The 27,212-nt window shown below is 32.4% G+C and overlaps 2 protein-coding genes across 2 annotated transcripts; one reads left to right on the top strand and one right to left on the bottom strand.

Moving 5' to 3' along the window:
• The first annotated feature begins 678 nt into the window (after positions 1-678).
• On the top strand, positions 679-4,560 carry LOC134278289 (peptidyl-prolyl cis-trans isomerase H-like). The gene is made up of 7 exons (XM_062760605.1): positions 679-797; positions 1,018-1,082; positions 1,275-1,343; positions 1,771-1,813; positions 3,365-3,460; positions 3,778-3,865; positions 4,096-4,560. The coding sequence occupies exons 1-7, from the start codon at positions 735-737 to the stop codon at positions 4,203-4,205; spliced, it is 534 nt and encodes a 177-aa protein (XP_062616589.1). The 5' UTR covers positions 679-734; the 3' UTR covers positions 4,206-4,560.
• Positions 4,561-5,535: 975 nt separating this feature from the next.
• Positions 5,536-20,759, bottom strand: LOC134278290 (bifunctional polynucleotide phosphatase/kinase-like). The gene is made up of 16 exons (XM_062760607.1): positions 20,425-20,759; positions 12,043-12,135; positions 11,019-11,671; positions 10,741-10,820; positions 10,446-10,524; positions 10,218-10,304; positions 9,903-9,971; positions 9,678-9,729; positions 9,502-9,569; positions 9,223-9,315; positions 9,032-9,128; positions 8,741-8,802; positions 7,806-7,915; positions 6,152-6,239; positions 5,831-5,892; positions 5,536-5,704 (listed from the first exon to the last, which is right to left on the bottom strand). Exons 1-16 carry the CDS (start codon positions 20,555-20,557, stop codon positions 5,581-5,583), a joined length of 1,950 nt encoding a protein of 649 aa, XP_062616591.1. The 5' UTR covers positions 20,558-20,759; the 3' UTR covers positions 5,536-5,580.
• Between the last annotated feature and the right edge of the window lie 6,453 nt (positions 20,760-27,212).

Genomic DNA, 27,212 nt, shown 5'->3' with positions numbered 1-27,212 from the left:
ATTCGTTCTACTACTATTTCCTATAGGAATGAACTATAGTAGGTCTGAGATGTCGTAGTGGACGTAAGACCAAAATATTTAGTCCCTACGACATCTCGCTGAGATTAATTACAGACCTGATACTGTACGATACCCTGTTTTGCCGACCTTGCAATGAAGGGTTGCTTTTGCCCTTTGGAAAACTGCAAGTTTACATTCAGATAATTATGGACCAAAACTCAACGAACTTTAGTATGTATATGCATTGCACTGCCCCATCAGATAAAGCGAAACTATTATTTGTATCTCACTATCTGTAATGTAGCTTGCAGGGATCAGGGCAATTTGACGTTCCTTCTGTTCATTTATATAATTTTTGAAGGAAATAACACATAAATCACTCTTAACATACACAAAATGTTAATCAATTTAAAGTACTAAACATTAAAAACTAAATACTTACAATACTAATTTCTTCGACTTCGATACTCCTGTCAACAAATATGAAAGTCGACTGCGCATGTGCGAAAAGGGAAAATAAAATAAGATTAGTTCGTACTTTAGTATTTTTAAGAAAAGTGCATGTATTAAAAACAAAAATTAAAATTTAGAAAATTTACTAGTTTTTCATATGCTTATTAGGAATATGAAATAATTTTTAAAATATGAGAGGATAAAAATAAAAAAAATAATAATAACTATGAATGATTTCTAGTACGAGGTAACTGTACAAATTCCCAAAACGTTGGATAGGCATGGAAAAAGTAACAAACCCAAATAATCCTGTTGTCTTCTTTGATGTTTCGATTGGCAACACTGTATGTAGCAAGTATTTACAATAAATACCTCTTTATCACAAAGAAAGATGATTGATTTCCTTTCTACTTTTCATAGCACAATAAATATTGAAGTAACTCGAATTTCCTCCTATCATGAAAATAGGATAATGGATTGAAAGTGTCAATTAAATGGCCGAATCTATACTAAATGCAAAATCAAATGCGATTTTCTTTTTGTGTGTATGTTTTGATATTTTAGGATATTGGACGGATAAAATTTGAGTTGTTTGCTGATGTTGTTCCAAAAACGGCGGAGAACTTCAGGTAAGTTTTAATGAAGAACCAAAAACATGTATATGTACATTATAAGAAGTCATTGATATTGAAAGAATCACAGAGTTTTTTCGTAGATAGCAAAACTTCAGTTGTTAGGTAAGAGCTTTAATATAAAATGTCATCAGAAATGCTCTTTTATATACTCAGTGGCCATTAAAATAATTCTTTTTATCTATACAGACAATTTTGCACAGGGGAATATAGGAAGGATGGCGTGCCAATGGGATTCAAAGCCTGTACATTTCATAGGTAATGTGAACTTAAACAAATCATGATGAGTTTTCTTTGGCATTTCAATCAGAATAATCCAGCTTCTGCTCTATTTAAAGGCCTCCTTATCCTAACATTCTGCTTCAACAAGAGATATTTCTCAAAATTGTTCAATGTTAATATAATTTTAATAAAGTTTTAAATTTCAACTTTTATTCTCACTGAAAAATATTCCAAATCTAACTAAGAATCAAAAATTCTGTCTATTAAACATGTGATAACCAGGCGGGTTTTTTTTGCCAGTGGACAGGAAGTAAAAATAATTCAGTTGGGACTTGGAAGACCACCTTTAGACTTTAGGGACCCCATTGGAAATTTTGTCTGTCCCATAATTTTTTCGACATTCCTGTTACATACATTTAAAAATGGTATGAGAATTCCTAATAAATTTTAAATAATTTTTCAGGGTGATTAAAGATTTCATGGTACAAGGCGGTGACTTTTTAAAGGTAATGTTTTTTTCTCTTGCATTTTTTTTTTTGGTTGTGCCAGAAAAGCAGAGGGGTGACTATATTGGCAAATTAGGACTTTTATGATTAAGGACATACGCAAGGTACCTTACCTACTCATAATTTTTCAAGATATCATATTCTAAATTTAAACTTATAAGACCATGACATGTTCTTAGACAAAAAATCAGCATGTGTTACCAGGGGTTTTGAAAAGATATCAAATTATGAAAATTTTTGCATTATTCAACGAAAAATGTACAAAAATTACAAAACATCAATTTCAGATTTTTTTTCATCAAAATATGTTTTAGAAGAGGTGTACAAATCCATATATAGACCAGGGGTAGACAAATACAATTTTGCAGTACTTGCCCTTGGACAGGTTACTATTGTAAAACTACCTGTCCTACCAAAAATTATGCTTGTCCCACCTTTTTCTTAAATTACATAGAATTGAAGTATTGATATTAAATTATTTCTTGAGTGAGACACCTAACAATACACTAAGACCACCATAGATCTATAAAATCACGAACAAACCTACAAACAACACGAGCGCGAGTCTGTGAACAGAACATTACTGCATTTCAATTAAGGGATCAACATCATGGCTGTGTGATTGCCAGGGAACAGCAATCAACAACAAATTTAATACCACTAGCATCTGAAATTTAATATTTTTACAATAAATGTCTAAATTCCCATACGATATTTTTTTGGACATTGGTAACTCTATGTTTTACGACATCTGCATATTTTAACAATATGTTAATTGGTAAAATCTAGAGGAGATCCGACTATTCAATGTACGCATATGCAGCGATGTAGTGGTCAACAGCAGTGAAAACAAGTGCTTTACTGGGATTCATGATACTTTTAAAGCGATAACGCAAAAGATATTTGAGTATATCAGTCATGATTTTTTTTTGGTTAATTGGAAAATCACCTGTCCGCGGGCAGGCACCTGTTATCAAATTACTTGCCCACCAACCAAAACTGGTTGTCCCGGGCATCGGGCAGTGCTATTTGTCTAGCCCTATATAGACATTAAAAGTATTGCACACAGGTCCTTCATTCAGTGGAACTCTTTAACTCCAGGGAAGAACCCATTAAAATTCAAACTACGTTGCGTATGACCTTAAATTGAATCTATTATTGAATGACATAATGTAATGCTAATGTGGTAAGGTTATTAAATAAAGATTTTGTCTGCCCAATATTTGGAGAACCCTTCGCTCAACAGACTTTGTATTGTGGTTGTCCTGAACTATATGTAATAGATATATCATTCTTTTACTTTTTTTTACTATCATTGTAGAGATTCTTAGTTTAATATTGATCCCTTCAAAATTGCTTTATATTTTATATTGATATATACAATATATACTTTATATTTGTGTATGCACCATTTTTTTTCAAACAGAACTCTTAAGTTGAGGACCACCTTGTAAATAATGTATATCCCAGCTAAACTTCAACCTTTACACACCAAGGCTGTATGATACACATATTTCATTCAACTCTTCAGTTGTTACTTTCTGATTACAGGGAGATGGCACTGGTGTCTGCAGCATTTATGGAGGAGGACCCTTTGCCGACGAAAATTTTAAACTTAAACACACTGGACCTGGAATGCTTTCTATGGTACAGTCATTTTATGAGAATTAAATATTACCCAAGGACATAACTCTAATTCTCAAGCTAATGCATGTTTTGAACTTGTGTGATTTGTATTGAATATTTGTTTTAATTTTTGTGAATATCTTAACATTACATGGTTAACCTAATTTATTTAATGTAATACATGTAGTTAACTTATCAATTACTATAGTGTGCTACCAATTCAATTTAATAATTGATAGAAACTTTGTTCCCTTTTGCAACACTATTTGCGCTATACTTATCAAGCCAAATGATTTTTTTTGTGTATTTGAAACAGACTAATTTCGTATTTACCTCAGGCAAACAGCGGCAGAGACACAAATGGCTGTCAATTCTTCATCACGTGTGCAGCGTGTGATTTCCTGGACAACAAGCATGTTGTATTTGGTATGGTTTTTCTCATAATATTCTAAAAAATAACTTATCTGAATGTAAATTTTTGAAAATTAAAAATAGTTCACAATAGTAGTTGTCTACTTGAAATGCTCCAATTCTTCTCCCTTGCTGCAGATTATGTACATCATAACATCTTTGTAAACAAAGGGAAAAAAATTAAAAATGTACTTTACCTGTTAGATAAAACCTGTAATTAATTACAGATCTGTTGTTCATTTCAGGAAAAGTAATCGATGGACTTCTGGTTTTAAGAAAAATTGAGAATGTGCCGACAGGGCCAAACAACAAGCCAAAGATAGCTGTAGTCATAACGCAGTGTGGGGAAATGTGAAGCTAATACAAATGTAGTACTGTGAAAATGACTGATACAGTATTAACTTGACTGGACAATCCTGGAGACGAAGAACATGACTGGTTACGAAAGCTATGTATATTCTGACCATGTTAACAGAGACGTGAAGGGGCATCAAAACCTCAGTTCAGCAGTTGGAATGAGATTGAGGTCATATGACATATTTGTATCAACAAACTACTTGCAATTCTATTTATTTGTTGTGCAGAATGCCTTTGAGTGCAAATAAGGAAAAAGATTAGCCTATTTTATACTTTTCACATGTATGATGGTACCACAATGTGTTCTCTGTTGTTAACAAAAAAAATTACATTAAATTTTTAAAATAAATTCTTCAAAACCCAAAGGAATTTCATGCGTTTTATGATTAAATGATTTATGCCAAGTAAAGGAGGTTAATCTTGTCAGGTTTAAATCTGTGTTTCAATACAAGAAATAGATGATCCGAGATTACAGATCTCACCTTAACAAATCTTGTCTTTCAAGCAAGTCAAAATCCAATGCTAAACTAATAATCTAGTGGTTTGCATCCCTAGATGCATCATACATGCAAATTTGATTTAGGTAGGTCTTGGTTACTTAGGAATAGACCTGCTCTAAAACTTTTTAATAAGGTCATTTTTCTGGAAAATGTAGATCAAATCCAGTATCCAGAGCAACTGTCGTAGTGTGCATCAATAAATGTTTCTTCAGTGCAAAGTTCAATGATTAGCATAAGTCTTATAATTTTAACCTGCATGGTCATACATCTGAAATGTAGGTCAAAGTCAGCATCTAGTGTGCACCCTGAGATACATGATCCATACAAGTTTGGTCGAGGTAGGGCAGATTGTAGCTTTCGAGAGAACTTGCTCTGAAAACCTGGTCATTCATCCTGAAATGTAGGCCAAATACAGCTGGTAATGTGCATGTTTGATGCATCATGGTTATTCTTCAGCTGAAATTAAAGCAACTGAAACCTTGACTGGTACAATGAAACACACATACTGTAAAGATTCTCCATGAATCTGTAATTAATGTAGGGCATAAAAGTGCTTGAAAAGAAATCTGCTCCAAAAACTTTCATATGGGATGCTGACATCAAGGGTACTTCATAAGCACCCTCCAACTTTGTTGAGGTGAGCTAAAAGTGTCAGATTGTGTGCTGATAACTCTATAAAATCTAATAGTACGAGTTCCAGTTTAGGTTATGATATCCTTACTGTCTTATATACATGTAATATGTACAAGTAACATTTCTTCACTAAAAGCATCAAAAAGAGCTAAGTCAGTAAAACTTATAAACAATTCTTTATTTAAAATCATGTTGATGCATGCAATAATATATAAAGATAAATTGTTTGTGTTGTGCATTTCACTTTTCCAACAAATATTGTTTGTACAGTCTCTCATTTTCAGAATCCTTGAATTTCGGCACAAAATTAACTCGCACAATTTCTTTGAAGCCCTCAGATAACTCTGGAGTCTTTAGTTTAGATCTGTAGAATAAATGATATATTAAAACTTAAAGAAATACCGATTCCTTTATCTAGAGGTTAAAAATTACATTTAGTGTAAAAGAAAAGGAACAAAATAATTCTTCCTCACTCTGTTTTGCTACTCACTTGAATGTGTTCATTATCATGTCATTGATTGGTTGGTGAGACTTGTCAATCATCTCCCTGTACTATGAATAAATAAAATATTTTCATCAGTACATGTACAAATGTCATAAAATATGCAAAGAAAAGTGGTTTTCATCATATAAATTATTTGAATACGAGTATATGTATCTTAATTCAAATTGTTTTATCTATTTCTGCTGAATGTTTATCAATGCCTCAAAGCTGGCTCCATCACAGCTCCTTGTTATGTTATGCTGTACTTTATGTTAAGCCTTTACATATGTAATACCCCCCCCCCCTCTCCTCCCCTGATATACCTACCCTTTCATTGTGTCTGGCCTGTGTTATTGTGGCAGTGAAGAAAAAACATCTACAGGGTACCTTTGCTGTCTTGGCACAGTTTATATACCTTAAGAGTGAAAAAAAAATCTTTTAGTAGCAAAATCAAGAATTAAATCTTACAGTGAAGCGATTTTCATTCCCCATGGCTTTAAAATATTTTAATAAACCGCAAAGTTTCTGGATATAATAAATTATATTTATAACAAGGGAAAATTACCCTTTCCTGAATATGTTTTACTGCAAGAGAATACAGATAGATGATGTAACACGGTCCCTCTCTCTGTGACTCTGTACTAATATGTGGAGTATTGTAAGTACTTACCATTGTTTGGTTTCTTTGTCTGGGTTAGCATTATCAATGAAAACACTCTGTCCCTCCCTCAGTGACTTAGTGTACTTATATTGTACTTTATGGAGTACTGTGTGTAGTTACCTCTGTCTAGTTTCTTTGTCAGGGTTAGTATTATCAATGACCACACTCTGTCCCTCTCTCAGTGACTTAGTGTATGTACTTATATTGTACTTTATGGAGTACTGTGTGTAGTTACCTCTGCCTGGTTTCTTTGTCAGGGTTAGTATTATCAATGACCACACCCTGTCCCTCTCTCAGTGACTTAGTGTACTTATATTGTACTTTATGGAGTACTGTGTGTAGTTACCTCTGCTTGGTTTCTTTGTCAGGGTTAGTATTATCAATGACCACACTCTGTCCCTCTCTCAGTGACTTAGTGTACTTATATTGTACTTTATGGAGTACTGTGTGTAGTTACCTCTGCCTGGTTTCTTTGTCTGGGTTAGTATTATCAATGACCACACTCTGTCCCTCTCTCAGTGACTCAGTGTACTTATATTGTACTTTATGGAGTACTGTGTGTAGTTACCTCTGCCTGGTTTCTTTGTCTGGGTTAGTATTATCAATGACCACACTCTGTCCCTCTCTCAGTGACTTAGTGTACTAATATTGTACTAAGTATTGTGAGTAGTTACCTCTGCCTGGATTCTTTGTCAGGGTTAGTATTATCAATGACAACACTCTGTCCCTCTCTCAGTGACTTAGTGTACTAATATTGTACTAAGTATTGTGAGTAGTTACCTCTGCCTGGTTTCTTTGTCAGGGTTAGTATTATCAATGACAACACTCTGTCCCTCTCTCAGTGACTTAGTGTACTAATATTGTACTAAGTATTGTGTGTAGTTACCTCTGCCTGGATTCTTTGTCTGGGTTAGTATTATCAATGACAACACTCTGTCCCTCTCTCAGTGACTTAGTGTACTAATATTGTACTAAGTATTGTGAGTAGTTACCTCTGCCTGGATTCTTTGTCTGGGTTAGTATTATCAATGACAACACTCTGTCCCTCTCTCAGTGACTTAGTGTACTAATATTGTACTAAGTATTGTGAGTAGTTACCTCTGCCTGGATTCTTTGTCTGGGTTAGTATTATCAATGACAACACTCTGTCCCTCCCTCAGTGACTAGGTGTACTTATATTGTACTTTATGGAGTACTGTGAGTAGTTACCTCTGCCTGGTTTCTTTGTCTGGGTTAGTATTATCAATGACAACACTCTGTCCCTCTCTCAGTGACTTAGTGTACTTATATTGTACTTTATGGAGTACTGTGTGTAGTTACCTCTGCCTGGTTTCTTTGTCTGGGTTAGTATTATCAATGACAACACTCTGTCCCTCTCTCAGTGACTTGGCACACATATCTACACATTTCTTCCAAGTTCCTAGAGTGTCCTATTGAAGAATTTTTTTTGTAAAACCATCTTTCATACACATGAGCACTGTACTGTGCCTGACTTTTATCTTTTACATAAATGTGCATAGCTCAAGTTTATTTTCATACATATGCACTACCAGCTTTTTACATCACCTTTGCCTCAAAAACATTATCAGTATTATGATGTAAAAAAAAAATCATATTTATATTTAAATATTTTAGAAGTTTATTAAATTTTAAATTTTTTCTGGTACATTAAGTATACATCTTTATTTCCTTTACAGACTTTTCAGGTCTTTCCTAACCTTGATCAGCCTACAGTATCAGGACCTATATACTAAAGGGATAGGCAACTCCTTCATCGCCATGTTTATTTACCCAAAAAATCACGCACAACACTACAATTTTTCAAACTACATTTATTCCCAGTAAATAGCCTGTTTTCTGATTAATGTCATTTTTTCCTTTCATGTATTGAAATGGATTTTTAATAATTTTTGAAGCATAAATTTTAATATAATTTAAATATAAAGAAAATAAACAAAGCAATCGGTGAATTCTTGGAAATACCGCCGATCAGAGGAATGTGCTGATTTTGAATAAAATGAAATTACTACTAAGGAGAATAATCCTGCTAAAAAACAAATCTTGAATAAATTTTTGATATATAATTAAAGATTTTGATCTGAAAAATTTGATAGCATTACAGATATAATTGATTAAAGTATTCTTACAAAATCCCAGGACTTACAAGATATCGCGAGATTTGATTATCCAGTTAGTATATAGGTCCCTGAGAACCCTAACAGTATATACTTATTAAATATTCTGTACATTCTTACCCTATTGACATGCACATATCCTTTAGGAATCATATAAGTTTTTGAAAAGAATGATTTTCCACCTGAAAAAAAAAACACAACCATATAATCTGCTTAGAATCTGTTAAGAAAATTAACTTTTCCCTTATAGTATATAAATGTACATATTTATCCCCCTTTACAAAGCAATCCTTTTTTGAAAATTTACAAATGTGAGAGAGCAAGGAGAGAACCATATTTACTCATTCAGATTGCTTTGTTTAACATAAATGCTAAGGAGACTTCATAATATTAAAATAATATACAACTTACAGGCTGGAAATCCTACCAAGACAACAACCTCCTGTGATTTAGAGGTTACAGAGGCACTGGGAGGATCTAAAAGGGGGGCACGTGTGTCTATGGCTCTCTGAAATATAGATGTTAAAAGCATAAGAATGATTTGCTATTGTATAATCTGGAGACTTAAAAAATTCCACCCATTTTTCACTTTTGATACTAACTGGGTCAAACTCTGGTAAAGAAAAAGGAGCTGCCTTCTGGAACATGAAGAACTCCTCAGGAGTGTAAAATCTCAGCCCAATATTCAGGGAAAACTGGAATTAAAATCATCTTTTCTTTGTCAGTGCAAAAATGTGTTCAAAAAAAAAAACTGACCTGAATCAGAGCAACTTATCTGTGTGACATTATATTTCATGGCCAAATAAAAAGGACACATATTAATGTTATATGAAACAAAAACACTTTAATAGTATCAGTCATATTACTCTGCAATCTCTTACCAGCCTATCACTGCAAGAAAAATCCTTCTTCTTTTTGGCTGCCCATTTCTCTGGCCTCCCAGCAGCATCTAAAGAGCACCAAGATAAATGGTGAAAAGGTACATCATATATCATTTGCATACAGTTTGAAATATCAACCTTTATGGCCATGACCTTGAGACAAAATAATTGCTTACCTCCCACATATAAGCTGTCATTAATATCAATTTTAACACCATTATTGGCTTTCTGAAAAGTAAAAATAGAGTTTAACATCTCAATACATACTGAATCTCATAACTTACATCATTGCATTTTTAAGACTAGGAAGTTGACTATTTTTTACACACACTTAATATTTTTTTTTCATGATATTAAGTGTGAATCACTGAGTGATTGCTCACTCAATGATTTTTTTTTACCTGACACAGAAAGTCCCACATTCCTCGGGCTGGCTTCCGGTAGACTCCACCCCCAGTGGATATAAGAATCTATCAGCAAATTGTATACACTTGTGTTATATTATCAAACTTGATAGATTAAACAAGACATTATTTTCCATGGTAAATTAACATAAAAATTGTAGAGTTGTAGAGAATTACCGGTAGCAGTTAATTTTGTGGACAATTTTTCTCTAAACATATACCATTTTACTCAATTCTTGTTCAGAACAAACAGCAGGACTTGAGAAAACTCTGATGACGTTTCAATAAAATTAATTTATGCCAAAAAAATACCTGTGCAGGAACTCCAAGTTTATCAAGAACACTGCTAAATTTAGTCTTTAATTCTTCAATAGTAGTCTTTCCTCTAGAAACACCCAGCTGTCAAACATAAAACAGATACATGAAAACATCTTCCACTATACAGTGTAATCTTGTTTTGGATTTTAATTATTATGTTATTTGTACCCGATTTTTAAAGAAATCAATCTTTTATTTACTACGAAGTGATCTCATTCTTACCTGGTTTGTAAAGAAGACAATCTTGTAGCCATCGTTATGCAATTTTTTCAGCCTCCCTGGAATCTCCGGATAAAGAATTCTGAAATGCCAATGATAACATGGTCTAAATATGGACTAAATAATCTGACAAACAACTCCTTCACCTCCCTAAAAAAATCACAGGTGTATTGTAAGGCATGTTTCAGATTCAATTGTCCTTCATGCAAGTAAATCCAACCTTGCCCAAACTAAACATTTACTTGCCTGAGGCAATTACACATATTAATGTTGATCCCTGATATAGATTGGTACTTACCTCCAGTCACCAGAGTGAGTAGGAAACGTTTTACCAGACTGGGTTGTTATAATGGTTCCATCAATATCAAACCCAGCAATCTAAGAAAAAAAAACATCATGCACAAGTTTTTTTTCAGAATTTTGTCTCGCATGATAATGTCGATTAGAGAAGAATCATTTTCACTGAATGTTTTGAAAGATTTAAATGTCAAGTACCCAAACAATCTTCAAGCATGCAATAAGTTTAAATGTGTTATTAATTGAATATTTCACATAATTCAAAATATTATATCTTACCTTACTTCTGGCCATCACCCCTTTCCGTGTACACACATACAGTTTCTCAAATTGCTGCCATTTAGTCTCTGTTGCTGGTGGACCCTCTGTTACCTGAACAGATTTACCTGTAGAACCAGATCCAGCTGAAGTGTTCATAGCTGAAGGACTCTTGGATGAACCAGATCCAGAGTTCTGAGTTGAATGTTTCTTTGGTGATTCAACAGCAGCTGCCTTTTCTTTTCCCCCAGTCAAGATGGTTTTCTGTCCATTTTTAGATGGCACATCTTGACTGTCTGAAGTGAAAGTAAACTTTTTCTCAGCAGCATTTTTCTTTAGAATTTTTAATTTTTGTTCCAGAAGTTTTATATCCTCCTCATCTTCCTCTATAGTTGTATTTGCTGAATCATTCTTCGTATCTACATCATTTGACCCCCCATTATCCTTTGTGTCAGATTTTCTAGGCTTCTTTGCCTCCTGACCCGAATCTGTGATATCAGATGCAGGCCTTTTGGCTGATTGCCGCTTCTTTTCCTTTAAATTGTTTTTGGGGTCCTCAGTTGTTACTGTATTGGTTGATTTTGGGGATCTCACGTATTTGAATTTTACTTTCTGAGGATACAATCCAGCCAAAAGATATATAGTGCCATCTGCTGAGAGCTTGCATATTCTGTCTGCAATACATTATATCAAACAGATTTAATACATACCTTGACAAAATAGTTCGACACTTGGACTCAATAATGAATCCAATATCAGTCTACACATTCCATTGATTTAAGATGCTTTCATACAATTGATAAAATTGCTAAAATTCAGTACAAGTAAAACTGCTTGTAGGTAGCTGCAGGCTTAAAAAATATTCTCTTTGCATGTATAAGTACATTGCTATCACAAATTTGATACCAATATTTTCACAGGTAGTCTGAGTTGTTCAAGATTCTTGCAATCCTCTGCTCATGATATACAGTGTATGTTTTGTATTTAATCAATACTGAAATACATGTGAATGATAGTCCTGACAATCCTTTTCTTTATTCAGTACCTTTCTCTAACTCTATTCCATCAATGGCCGAGGAGTTGGCACCCAGCTGTTTGACCGTCACTTCTCCAGTCCACCAATCAGCAGTCACCTCCACTAAATTTTCAAATTAAAAAAAAAAACCGAACTTTTCAATGCATGGCTACATTGAACAAAAAATCAACATAGTTACAACATTTCATTTATAATCTTACAACTAACAATTCTATCATATCTAGTAAGAAATACAGTAAAACCAGAGACCTAAATACTAACGGGATAGGCAACTACCGCAAGTCTCGCGATATCTCGTAAGTCACGGGATTTCGTAAATCAACTTTAATTAATTATATCTCTAAAGCTATCGCATATTTGAGATCAAATCCTTTAAATATCTGTCAAAAAATCATTCAAGATTTGTTTTTAGCACATATTATACTCCTTATCTTAGTAGTAATTTTGTTTTAAGCAAAATCAGCACATGCCCCCGATTGGCCATATTTCCGAGAAATCGCTGATTTCAGTGTTTGTTTTCTTTATATTTGACTGCCGTCACGAGAAAAGGGCCCTTAAGGTCAAATTTTCACAAATTGACTTTTTGGTAAATTTTGATAGCCGGACTCTTTCTGAATGCAAATAAACATAAATTTTGAAAATATCTCTCTTTTTCGGTATTTTATGAGCATTTTAGTGAGGCGCTCCAAAAATAACTTTGACGTTACTCATTGAAAACGTAATGACGTCGCCTGTGTCTAATTCAATTTTCAAAAAATCTTAAAATTACATGTTATTTAAATAACATCAATCGTTTTGAGAAATAAAAACTTGAGAAAGTATTTAATTTTTTCTTCCAAGCGACCTTATGTAATTATTCTTAAGGGATTTCGTATGTTATTACTATTTTCATGCTAATTTTAGAACAGAGCTAGTAATTTTGTAGAAAAAAGGGGGGTCTAGACAGAATCTAGGAATGCTTTATAACATAATCAGTAGGGAAATAATATTTGTTTATATCCATACAAATTATTCTTTTTATATAAAATAATCTAATTCAATCTATAAAATATATAAAGCACTTGTAACACTTAAGATTAAAAGAAATGTATATAGAGAGAGAATCCCATGCAGAAGGACACTGTGCGCAAAACGGGGCATCCCTCGCAAAATGCACTGTTATTTTCATAAAAAGAGCTGTAAAACTCTATTTCAAAATTTTCATCAAATGATCTTTTGTATATCGTTAAAAAATGAAAAAAAATATCATTGAATGCCGAGATGTCTGACATTCATCTAATATATGAGCGTTTAAAAGCATGTCAAACTACCATATACCAAACAGAAGCAAAATCTACGGGTTTCTCTTCATGAAAAGCCTTATTGCAGAATGTTTATATGCTGAAGTTGAAAAAAACATTCTTGTACATTATTTTTGTGATTAGAATAAACAATTACAGAAAGTTATTTAAACAGGTGCTCTGCCAAAGCAAATTAAACTAGGAAAATATACTGGTAACAGTAAGGACTGGGGTAACAGGAAGGACAAAACAGTAACAGGATGGACCAAATAGTGTAACAGGATGGACAATGAAATCTACATTTTAAATAAAAATTGACTTTTTTTTAACTTTATTGGTTATGAAAAGAGACAGAAATGTAGAAAATAAAAACATAATTTTGTCAAATCTGGCAAATTCGAGACAATAAAAGACATTTATGTCCATCCTGTTACAAAATTTAATTGTAAAGTGCTATTAAAATATTTATCACTTCAATTTTTGTTTATTAAGGGTACTCTATGCTGTTGCAAAACTAAGAATTTTTCATAATTTTAAGAAAAACAAATGATAAAACTTAAATAGGTATATAAATACCAGGATAATTTGTCCCTCCTGTTGCAATTTCTGTCCATTCTGTTACAAGAGTGCATGTTTAAGTTATAATGGCACTATCTGAAGCACAAACAAATTTCAATATGATTTACAAAGTTTTTTAACATGTGTTATTAAACTTATATTACGTAGAAAAATAATAGTAATTGTTTTTATTGTTAAAACTCAAGATATGAAGTCCAGTTTTCCTTACTGTTACCATATTAATGGTAAAAGGAATGACAGTAACAGGATGGACGTTTCTCATATAAATCACCAGTTAGTTAGTATAACGTACTCTTTTTGCATCATTGAGACATTGAAACCATTTCTTTGTAACTTAGTTAATCTAATTGTTCTAGCAGAATAAACAATTTAAAGAGTACTTGCATAATATGAAGGTAACAGATAGGACGTATTTTAATTATACTCTACCAATAAGACAAACTTATCGACCTTTGAACCCTTTCTTTACTCACTTTCAAATCATGGTGCTCATAAACTTGAGACAACAGAAAATGATGATATAATGTGGATCATGAAAACAGTTCCTAGGAAAGTGAGATAACTTTTATTTCAACATTTTCTTTTTGGTAACAGGAATGACATAAACTTGTAGGACATGTCACTTCCTGAATGTTAAATGCACAATACTAGTATTTAGTGGGTGGCATAAGTAAAACAATCATATTAAATTAATCTGTAAATGAATTCAATTAATATGAGGTGCAAAATTTGTACATATCTTCACAGGGTAATATTTTCCCAATCATTTAACTAAGCGAGTTATAAAATTTTTGTTGAAGAGACATGCTTTTACTGTTAAATTTTACTCGGAATGCATAGAATATTTTTCATAAAACACCTGGGAGATGATCATAAAATAACTTATCAGCTGTATGACCATGTATATTTGTTACATTAAAAGTTTAAATCTAAAGTTTAAACTTATCTATAACTAGTTATAGATAAGTTTAAACTTTAGATTTAAACTTTTAATGTAACATATTAACCAACGGGGAAAAAAATTTCACTCTTAAGAATGTTTTTCCTATTATTCTGATCAAAAGACAAAAAAGTGAACTTTTTTTGAAAATGACCCATATATACATGTATGATCTCAAACAAATGATTTATGTATAATATTGTATAATTTAATCAAGGAGATGGGAATTGTGCTGTTCTTGCCTCATTTTATTATATGTACACTTAAAGGTGCTTGACTTTTGTGTCCGAAATTACAGTTCCATTAAATTTTTGACGAAATCTATTTGAGACTGAATGAATACTAATATATTTTTACGCAAGAACGGCAGGTCCTTAGGAAGCCATTTCAGTTGAGGGGGGGTGGGGTGGGGGGGGGGGGGAGGGGGGCAGCTATATTTTTTTCAGTTGTGGGCACTTTCAACCACCAAATTTTCCTTGACAAGCAAAACAATTTTTTTACGGCCAGGAACGATCATCTATTCATTTTCCTCCGTGACAATGGCTAATTAACTTGATATCTTATAAGTTTTTCAGATTTCGATGCGATTGTCTTATCCAATAATGAACTGTTACGACCAACTTTCGTTAATGCTTTTTGTATGAGGCGATACTGTTAATTAAGTAACCAGAAGTCTCTGTCGAGACTGAAGCTCTACTGGTTTGAACATATAGCAAAGGAAGAGAAAAGTACTTAAGCAGCTGGGATTTGAAACTAAATAGAATACTGATCGTTGATAAAGTCTCTTTATGTTCTTAGTGTAGTCTACTTGTGTGCCAAGTTATACTGAAAACAGACCAAAACTGTAGGAGGAGTAGCATTTTGAAACAATTTTACAGACATTTCTATTTTTAGTAACCACGCAACACCGTTCATCAAAATTAAAATTCGATACACGGAATTATGTATCTTAGTGTATTCTACTTATGTGCCAAGTTATATTGAAATCAGACCAAAACTGTAGGAGGAGTAGCATTTTGAAACAATTTTACAGATATTTCTATTTTTAGTAACCGAGGCAACACCGTTCATCAAAATCAAAAACCAATAAAAAGAATTATGTATCTTAGTGTATTCTACTTGTGTGCCAAGTTATAATGAAATCAAACCAAAACTGTAGGAGGAATTGGATTTTGTAAGAATTTCACTGAAATTTCTATTTTTAGTAACCACGACAACACCGTTCATCAAAATCAAAAACCGATAAATAGAATTACGTATCTTAGTGTATTCTACTTGTTTGCCAAGTAATACTGAAATCAGACCAAAACTGTAGGAGGAGTAGCATTTTGAAAGAATTTCACAGAAATTTCTATTTTTAGTAACCACGGCAACACCGTTCATCGAAATCAAAAACCGATAAACAGAATTATGTATCTTAGTGTAGTCTACTTGTGTGCTAAGTTATAATGAAATCAAACCAAAACTGTAGGAGGAGTAGCATTTTGAAAGAATTTCACAGAAATTTCTATTTTTAGTAACCACGGCAACACCGTTCATCAAAATCAAAAACCGATAAACAGAATTATGTATCTTAGTGTAGTCTACTTGTGTGCCAAGTTATACTGAAATCAGACCAAAACTGTAGGAGGAGTAGGGTTTTGAAAGAATTTCACAGAAATTTCTATTTTTAGTAACCACGGCAACACCGTTCATCGAAATCAAAATCCGATATACAGAATTATGTATCTTAGTGTAGTCTACTTGTGTGCCAAGTTATATTGAAATTAGACCAAAACTGTAGGAGGAGTAGCATTTTGAAAAATTGTTTACAGACAGACGGACAGACGGACAGACAGACAGACAGACGGACAGACGGACGGACGCCGGACGCATTACTATCGCATAAGCTCTTCTGGTCTCTGACCAGTAGAGCTAATAATATACCGCTCTAATTTGACTCTCTCTCGCTGAAAATATTTAGGCAAACCATTTTTTCCCTAGTTATTACTTCAGAACATGCATACCAAACATATCAACAACAAAAAAAAAATTGACCCGTACCTTGCCTGTCCCCTCACAACTTGTTTGAATATAGAAGGGGGGGTTCAGTCAGGAAAAAAAATACCTTAAAAAAACCTACTCCAACCAAAAAAGGGGGTGTCGAAACTCAAATCCAATTTCGCCGTTGGGGAAGGGGGGGGGTAGGTTCAGTCTTCTTTGATACTTGTGTGTGTGGAGGTAGGGGGGAGGGGCGGACTTTCAATGTGCACCCCCAACCCCCGTTGCTACTTGTGTGTGACTGTATTATACCGGGGTATTTTATTTAAAAGAAGAAAAAAAATGTGTTTGTTTATTAATTACTTTCCGTAGAGTCATGATAGGATTATGATATAAAGTCTTATCTCGGAGCCTTAAGAAATTAATGTCGAGATATACCGGGTATTGATGCATGTATCAGAGTTGAAGATTTCAACGCAAAATGTGACTTTATTTATTTCATATCATGAATTCAATAGTCAGTGATATATATTTCATGCTCATTAAAGTTTTTAAAGATTTTAAACATTTTCATAACTTTTGGAAATTACACCCATAAGAATTTGTCACATACTTCTTGCTCTTTTAGTGATGTATTCTCAAGAGATGTAGCCATATATCTGATGTTATCCAGAAATTCGTACGTCTTTTGGCTTAATCTATAGGTTTTTTTTCCTTTTTGTTTATAAATATCCTCATTCATAATATCACTGTCTATATTGTTCATTTCTTCAACATTGGGTATACAGCTTTTGGGAAAAGTCTACAATAGCAGTATTTAATTTCTTAACATGTTGCAAAATATGTTCCAGTGGGATTTCATTCATTCATTTTATCGGAACAATTTCAGAAATTTGAAACAATAGTAATTTCTACCATACAATTGCTTTGAATGTATTTATTTAATCATTTTAAATTAGTTTTTATAAGCAAAATTTTCCTGGCATCCCCATCATCCATATTTTTCCCTTAGCATATTCTATTGCTGTTAATTTAGTAAAAAATATTTATTGTTGATGTAGAAGGTTTAGATCTCTCATGTAACCAGTATCTTTATTCAATCAAAGAGGGATTATGTTTCTTAGCTTTTATCGGACTTTTTATTCGGAGATTTTTTTGGCTTGTCTTCTTATACCCCCCCCCCCTTTTGTTTTACACACATTTTAAACTCGACAGTTCCCTGAAGGCTGGTTATCGGGGTATATCAGTATGATTAACTATGAATTAAGATTAAAATGGCTAAATACGTTTTAAACCATTGTATATATTTTTCAAGAACGCTAATTACTATATGTGCATAGATCTCGCGCTCGCTCTTCTCTCTCTCTATCTCGGTTCTCTGAAAAAAAAAAATATACGTGTACATGGAATATACCTTTTAATATCAAGACTTCTAAACATGAATTCAAATTTCATCATTTGTAAATTGCTCAGAAAACAAATATGCAGCATCTTTAATTTATTCATTTATAGACATCGTTTTAATCGCTGTTCCAGAGCTAGCAACGTGCATGTCCAATGCCGCGTATATCACCATCAAGTTAAATACTTTTAACAAAATTATGAATAAATTTACGTACTAAATTGTAATAATATCATATACCTATTAATAAATGTCCGCATCAACATGATCAAGTTTCAAATTTTTGTTACGCTTTGAAATTCAATTTCATTTCTTGTTTACAAAATACAGTCAACAAAAATTACTTCCGTGTTTGCAATACCGCGACTTTGACGTCGTTTTTTGAGCATTGTGACGTCAAAAGATAAGGGCCCTTTTCTCATGACGGCAGTCATCTAAATTATACTTCCATTATGCTTTAAAATTTATTAATAAATCAATTCCAATACATAAAAGGAATAAATGATAATAATCAGAAAACATCCTGTTTACTGGGAATAAACGTAAACTGAAAAACTTGTAGTGTTGTGCGTAATGTTTTGGGTAAATAAACATGGCGATGAAGGAGTTGCCTATCCCGTTAGTATATACCGGTAGGTCCCTGGTAAAACATGCATTATAAAGCAAACATGCTTAAAATTTATTTGATTTAGTGGTTATAAAAAAGTGATTTTCATATTTTTATAAAATATCAGGGCTCGACATTAACGCTTGTCCGCTTGTCCGGTACCAATGAAAAACAATTACGGACAAGTGAATATTGCTGGGCACTTGTCCGATTGGACAAGTGATTTTTCATGTAAAGAAGTCTTTGAATAATAATAAAAAAAAACAACTATTGATTTAATTGATAAGTTTATCGAATACAAACGGAAGCAGTACATAAACCCGAATTTCGATCCCGATATCAATCGCTATGTAAGTTGAAGTTTACACTTGATCGGGATCGATATTCACTAATTGCATCCATACCATTGCATGGCGTGGATCTTGAATGTTTGCCGATTTGGAATAAATCTGATTGAATTACAAATTCACTTGCAAACATTTATGTTGTTGTCAGGTCAGGTTGTGTAGAAAAAATTTTGTTTTATATGTGTTTGTCTTTTTTATCAATAACAAGACTAATAAATCAGGCACGTTTAATTTTTTTTTCATTTATGTAATAGTTTTCAAGTTGACAGAATAAGATATTCAATGAAAATTTTTTCGGACAAGTGAAGTTGAAGTTCGGACAAGTAAATATCTTGGTCACTTGTCCGAATGGACAAGTAGGGAAAAAAGTTAATGTCGAGCCCTTATATATTATAATGAATTTTGCTTTAGCAGAAATAAAAACATTCACTGGCACTTTGTTATAAGCGTGTTTTTCTATATAAGAGTAAGAAATCGGGACCATTTCAAATTTATTGACATCCATCTCCATCAGGTCCAGTACAATCAGTACATTTAGCTACGTAGGTAGAATTACCTACGTAGCTTTATTTACCTACCTCAGGTAGCTTTATTTAGCTATTTCAATGTAACTTTTCTTTTTATGGAAAAGAGACAAAAAATCGCAGTTAAATGACTATTGATATTTATACTAGGGAGACTTTAAAAAACATTCCAAAGCAGAGATAGTTTAAACATCGCTGTGTTTGGTCAATTTAGAGCAAAACATGCATTTCCATTATTTGGTTAGCTGTACGTGCGATGAGGCATGACTGAGTATGATTACTTCACATTGTGCTGAATAATTACCGACCTATTGTCGTGTTAACCGGAACTGGACTTCTTTGTCATTTCATTCAAGGAGTAACTGCTCTAACTGTCATACATAGCCCCAAAACTTTCAAAACTTTGATTGCAATTGCGCAGAAAAAGACATTTCTTCAAGAGGGAATTTTTCATGAATTGTTTTCAGATGAGTTCAAAGTTGAAAATGATCACTGCATCAAAATGATAGTTTTTGCACATCCTGAGAAAAATGCTTTTTTATAGAAATAAATTCATTTGGTAGCTAAATCAAGCTACCTGAGGTAGGTAAATAAAGCTACGTAGGTAATTCTACCTACGTAGCTAAATGTACTGATTGTACTGGACCTGTCCATATGTAAACACTTAGTTTCCCAATAATTTACAAGATTAGCATACAATTTAACACTTATCATACTAAGCTAACTGTTTACATTGCTTCCTGGAACACCTGGGGTCGATACACCTGGTGGCTTCACTTCTACCCACGTGGACAGCCTCCCTGTCAGGTAGTGGGATGGGGTCGTGCGTGTTGTTTGGACAAACCAAGTGACAGCTTTTAATCATAGTCACTTATCTTACCAATCACTGACAAGACAACACAGTGCCCCTTTACCTCACAGTTACCTTCATGCAGAAATACAAATAACAGCGACAGTACATGTACACATCATGATAGTATTTCAACTTGTTTAGTTGTTAGTCATACAGTTACAAGGTGGGAAAGTGGCGCACTGTGACTCTTCACTTTTCTACCTTCATATATTGAAGAGCGTCTATTCTACGGAACCTCATAATGGAAATAAAATTGATTCACTCGTGGTGGAGTTTTTTTTTCTTTTTTTTTTTTAGCTCACCTAAGCTAAGAGGTTAAGTGAATCAGAGCGCTTCTGTCCATCCATCTGTCTGTCTGTCTGTAAAACGGTTCATAGTTTCATCTTCTCTCAAGAAGATATATTATGATGTGATAAGACAATTTGCGGGTGATTCCACAAATTTGAGACAATTTTCATAAGTGAAGAAGTTAATATTGCTCTTTCTTTTTTCTCTGTCCAACATGGTTCAATGAGCTTTGTAATACATATGCTCTTTAATTTCAACGATAGTCACAAGTCAAAGTAAACAGATTTTCTTAAATTTAAGAAGTAAAATCAATTTTTTTATGCTTTGGTCATGACCGCAACGATATAAAAACATGCAATTTCTATTTTTCTATATATTGAAAAGAAATATTTTTTTAACCAATTAAAAGGAAATTAATATTCTGTAATATAATAGAAGTTGTAGAATTTTGGAATACGTTTCTATTCTGTGGAGGGCCAAATAAATCGCCAGATGTAAAAATATGCTATTTGTGTAATTATAAAATCAATTTTTGTTGCTGTAAAAAACAAATATTAATACATTTTAGGAAGTAACAGGCATAAAATGAAGTAAATTATATCACTAAGGCTTATATTTTACTAATAATTAATAGCATGTAATTTTATTTGCACGAAAGACTGGTGCTGTGGTCATGACTACAATTTTCGGTCATGACATCAAATTTTTGGTCATGACATTGCTTTATTAAACATATAAAAATGTCAATGAATAATTCTAAAATAAAAACACCAAAACACCAATAAAAATAAAAATAAAAAACAATGTAACATCAAATAAATTAAACGGTTTAATTATGCATGATTTTTGTCTGTCAAGTCCAACTCTTTACGAAACACTAAAAAAATCAATTGTTTTATGCTTTATTAAATAAAAAATCAATTATAATGTTGATAGTTTAAAATATTTAATGATATATGTTGTTGTTTTAGCAAAATTAATAAATGATAAAAAGTTTGAGTTGAAAATAGTAACTATTGTCATGACCACAACATATTAAGTTGCGGTAAATGACAGTTTTGGTCATGACATAAATTGAGTTATTACCTGATCAGCTCACCATACGTACTATATGGATGGTACAATGATGTACATAACATTGCAGAAACATTAAATAAAGCCGTTTGGAACAAGTTTACTATGTGAAATATTTGTATTATCGTGTTTTAGAACATTCGGTCATGATCAACCATAAAGGAACTAATAAAAAAAGATACTTACAACGGGATTTTTCTTCTAAACCTTTTGACCTACACTGTTCCTTTCCTGCCATCAAAACTTTTAGTAGTTTATAAGCCTTCTTTTATGGAGAGTAATAATTCAAAGGGCAGTAACTCTATTTTAAATAGCAGATTGCACAATCGTTTCGGTCATGACGAAATATTAAGTGACACAAAAATACACAACAAAATTTTAGTAGTATGATCAAAAAACTTACTGAATAAAAAAAGAAACATACTTAGGAGAAATGTATTAGAATAAATAAGACAAATAAAACTGAAAAACAAAAATTAGATGCGTGAAAAAAACCCACAGAAAGTGGAAAGTCTATCATAGGGACACTGATATACGTCATTGATACATGACACAGTGACATTATTTTTCATTATTAAAATCAAACTTTAACATTTTGCGCATCAATACAAAAAAGAATATCTTTTTATTTAATATTTAGAACAAAATCAGGGAAATTTTGTTATATTTAACAGGAATATTAGAGTGTTTTTCATGAGTGACACAATTTGTCTCAAATTTGTGGAATCACCCTTGCATGATATGATGATATTAATATGATGAACTGTAAATAGATCGTTGTTTCCCTATGGGCAAGTGTACATCAATCACGACTATACACTTGAAGGTGGTTTGTGATTCAAAGGAAGAAGAAGAACCACTTGACCAATTTTAATCAAAGTTGGTACAAATATTTGAATTATCGATCTTGGGTGAAAGGGAACTTTGATATCATGTCATCATACATAAAACAAATACACATAATAAATTATATATAATCCTTCCAAAAAATAAATTTGGCTATATACTCAGAAATTTTATACCGGGTATAGATTTATAAATATCAAGGTAAAATTGAGGGAAAAAAAGAGAGGCAAAATTGTTGCATTGAAGGGCCAACCCCTTTGAAATGGGGAGATGATTGAGAAAAGACAAAAATCATTAGCTAGGGTGAGGTTATTTAAGGAATCACTGTCTAGTTAGGAGGGTATGCCAGGGCATCAACAATAGTGGAAAACGTGGGATAATTTGCTAAAATTAAAATTATCCCATGTTTCCCACTATCGTAGGTGTCCCTGGCATACTCTCCTAACTAGACAGTGATTCCTCATATTTCCATTTCATTGTGAAATAAAATTGTAGATTAAGACTTTAAAAATGTAGACCAATAGATTTAAATTACACGAGGACCTCAATGCCAATTTCAATAGTCCTCGCACACTGACGCCAAACACAAAGACAACCGCACGAGATTTACATGCATATTTGGCCTCCTTAGCGTCAGACACAGAGACAGATGCGCACGAGATTTGCATGCGTATTAAGCCTCCTTAGCTGCTGACCTATCGTCCTGCCTAATTTACATGCCGGCAGAATTATCAAGAATAAACTCCCAAAACTTTCAAAGAGTTATCACAGAGAAACAAATTAGAAATGGAAATATTTAAAAATCTTCGTAAGACAATCTTCGCAAGACGTAGCCTGTCGTTAAATATTGATTTTATTTGAACAAATAATTTAACCGTGTCAGTCCCACCGAAGCGGGACATACTCTCAGAACTGAACATGCTGCAATCCCTAAAAAATCATTATAGAATGCATCACCACAATGTAAAGAAATGCATTTTTAATTTGTATTCTTAACCATATTATGACCTGAATAGAATTGCGCCCTTTCAAGTCGTTATTGATTTGTAAGGGTACAAAGAACTGGCCTTTAAAATTTTCACCATGATAAAAATTGGGACATTCATTTACAAGGACACCGCATTTTAACCCGTGTTCAGTTCAGCTGTACTTTTCCCTTCTCCATGTCTGGTAAAATTCTAATTCATAGGTGGCACGCCAAATTCAAAAAAATTAGCTAAATATAGTTTCACAATCGATAAACTAGGTTTATCGGTTGTAAACTATAGTTTACGGACTGTAAACTATAGTTAACAACGTTAATCTCGTATATTTTACATCCGTAAACCATAGTTAACGCGATAATCTATGTTTCACAACCGTAAACTATACTTAACACTGAAAACAATCATTTGCGATTGCAAAACATAGATTATCTGATAAATACAGTTTCACGATTTGTAAACTATAGTTTACAAACTGTTAACTATAGTTAACGATCTGATAAATATAGTTTCACGATTTGTGAAACTATGATTAACAACTCTTAACTATAGTTTACGATTGTAAACTATAGTTTACAAACGTGAATCTATTTTTATCAACAAAATCTATTGTTAACGCTTATTACAGACAGATAAACTTAGATTTTAATTCGTAAACTATAGTTAACAACCGTTAAATATAGTTTTACAGATGAAAACTATACTTAACGAATCGTTAACTATAGTTTACGGTTTGTAAACTATAGTTTACAGTCGATAAACCTAGTTTATCAATTGTGAAACTAGGTTTATCTCATTTTTGTGAATTTGGCGTGCAGTAAATACAAATTTAGGTTTTGATCGACAAGTTGTTCTACTTTTTTTCTATTTACACACAGCCAGTAAATTCAAAAGAGAACACAAATTGTCTGTGCCACTTTGTCTGAAGGAATTATTTAATTACATGTACATGTAATTAAAACATCAATCCAATATTAATGTTACATGTATGCCAATTTCTGAAATGGTTGAGAACTAAATTACCGGGGTATATAAATTTCAGAAACCTTCCCCTGTCAACAATCAATCAATAAAATAAAACAAAATAAAATAAATAAATAAAATATTGACAACAAATAATTTTGAATACCACCATTCCTTATTTCTATTTATCAGAAAATACGTGTACATCAAAATGCGTGAACGGTGCCTTACAGAGGTCAAGGATTTAGCCATATGAGGTTTTTTTTTTCATGATGTATAATTGTATAATTTTATTATACATATGGTCAAAACGTGACGTGAACCTGGTGAAAAATTCTGCAATGATGACCACGATTTACCTCTCCACGACCCAAAACTGTGACATTTATTTGCAGAGATATTACCTATTATCGCCTGTAAAAAGGAACCCATGTTCGAAACAGCTGGTTTAGCCGTTTGTCAAGTTTTGTTGGTCTTGTTGTATAATTTAAATTTGATAGGTGCAAATAAATACAAAATTTTGAACATGACATGCATGCATTGTCTGCGTCATTTCATTTCAAATAAAATATCAATTCTTATTGATGTTACATAAAATGTATTTGAACAAATTTTTAAAAAATACTGAATTAATAAACCCATAAGTATAAGATATTTTTATGGTGTTTTTCGCTGTGTTATGTAGGTACCGTTTAATGTATCTCAATTTCTTTTTTAAGGTCTTTGTATGTATTTTTTCTCTTTTAGCCGAAATTATGCAATACATTAAAAATAGCCATTTACAATGAATTAGAACAAAGTGATTTTTTGCAAATCAATTTTTTTGTCGATATCAATAAATACCTCAAATACACAAATACGCCTAAACTGTGTCTAAAAGAGTAAAGGATTAGCTATATAAATGAATCAAAATTTCCTAAAGGGATTATGAATTTGAATCTTTTATGACTTCAACACAAAGATGTATAGCATTGGTAAAATGAACATTTCAATTATGCTTAAATATCATACATGCTCACTTCAATTTATCCCTAGCTGCTTAGCCTATATCGTGATTGTGCTCATTTTGGTAAAACATTGCATTAGCAAATTTTTAAACTAGTAATCAAAAAGTTTTAAACCTTCTATTCACAGACTTAATTTGCAGAAGACTGAGAAAAGAGGTACACATGGGGAACATAAAAATAATATTTACATGCATAATATATTAATCATATTTTCTGATATGATAAGTGATTTAAGAATTCATTTTTTTTTCTCTCGATCCATAATTAACATTAAATTTGACTATATTTTGATTTATTGATGCAAAATTCATTTTTTAACCATGTACACTATTTTATTATTTTGAATTAGCTAGAAATATACCAGAAAAAAATAATTCTTGACAGCAAAATTATTTCTTTTCAATAAGAAGATTTAGTATCTAAAAATGTTTTTAAGAATGGCGTCTCAAAGAGTAAAAAAAAGAAATCTACCGGTAGTAGCCAGTATGAAGTATTCATGATCGATGTATATATGGTCAAAAGCGTGATGACCTGACTAGCGCCCGCTCAAGTCGTTATTGATTAGTCAGCAGACAAAGAGCCGGCCTTTAAAAAATTTCACCATGATAAAAATTGGGACATTCATTTACAAGGACACCGCATTTTAACCCGTGAAAAGGTTCGGTTCAGCTGTACGCTTGCCTTCTATGTATCATGTGAATTTTTGACTCGCAAGGTGAACATTAATACAAATATAGAACACTCTGACGGATAAATTGCTCTACATTTTGTATTTACTTACGACCTGTAGATTTAAAGCATATCTAGAACATTCGCATTTTTTATTACATGTTATTTATTTTCAAATGGAAAAAGTTAATAATTTAAAACACCGATTCAAACTGTGGCTGATTTTACATGTTATACGCCCAAATAATTTAAATTAATATGCTCAACTTCATAGGGAAAGAGAATGCCCAGCTGACTACTTGAAAGTGCATATTATGCAAATAATATATTTCTAAAATATAAAGAAATTGTAAACATTCTATAGGATGTTAAAAATCCCACCTTTCAGCAACCATCCTTATTAATCTACATATTTTTTAAAAAACTTTAAATCCCATTATTGTGAAACGTTGAATGAAAAATTAAATAAAACTATGCGGTGAAACTTGTTCATTTTACTCATTAAAACATGCGTATGACCCAATTATTTGACAAAAGATTGTTTGTATCATCTGTACTCAATGTAGCTTTCTTGAGAACTTAAACCTATACTGTTGCCTTTTTTTCTGATTAGTTGTAAATATTTAGTATTCTTAAATGTTCCATCTAACATGTACATTTAGTTAATTATCCATTCAAAATGGCTTAAGAGGCTAAATCTTATAAAATCGGAAAATGCCATTTTTGAAACACTGATATGAAAGTTGAATAGTCGTTATTCACTTAATTAAAACTCTTCCCTAGTGTAGAATGTTCTGCTTGCTTTGACACATTTTCTCTCTAGAAATGATACAAGGA

The sequence above is a fragment of the Saccostrea cucullata genome, unplaced genomic scaffold (assembly GCF_032062105.1).
Source record: "Saccostrea cucullata isolate Sc308-1 unplaced genomic scaffold, CSIRO_AGI_Scuc_v1 ctg6601, whole genome shotgun sequence".
Lineage (NCBI taxonomy): Eukaryota > Metazoa > Mollusca > Bivalvia > Ostreida > Ostreidae > Saccostrea > Saccostrea cuccullata.
The sequence above is the reverse complement of the archived record's forward strand: the minus strand, read 5'-3'. Positions and strand labels throughout refer to the sequence as shown.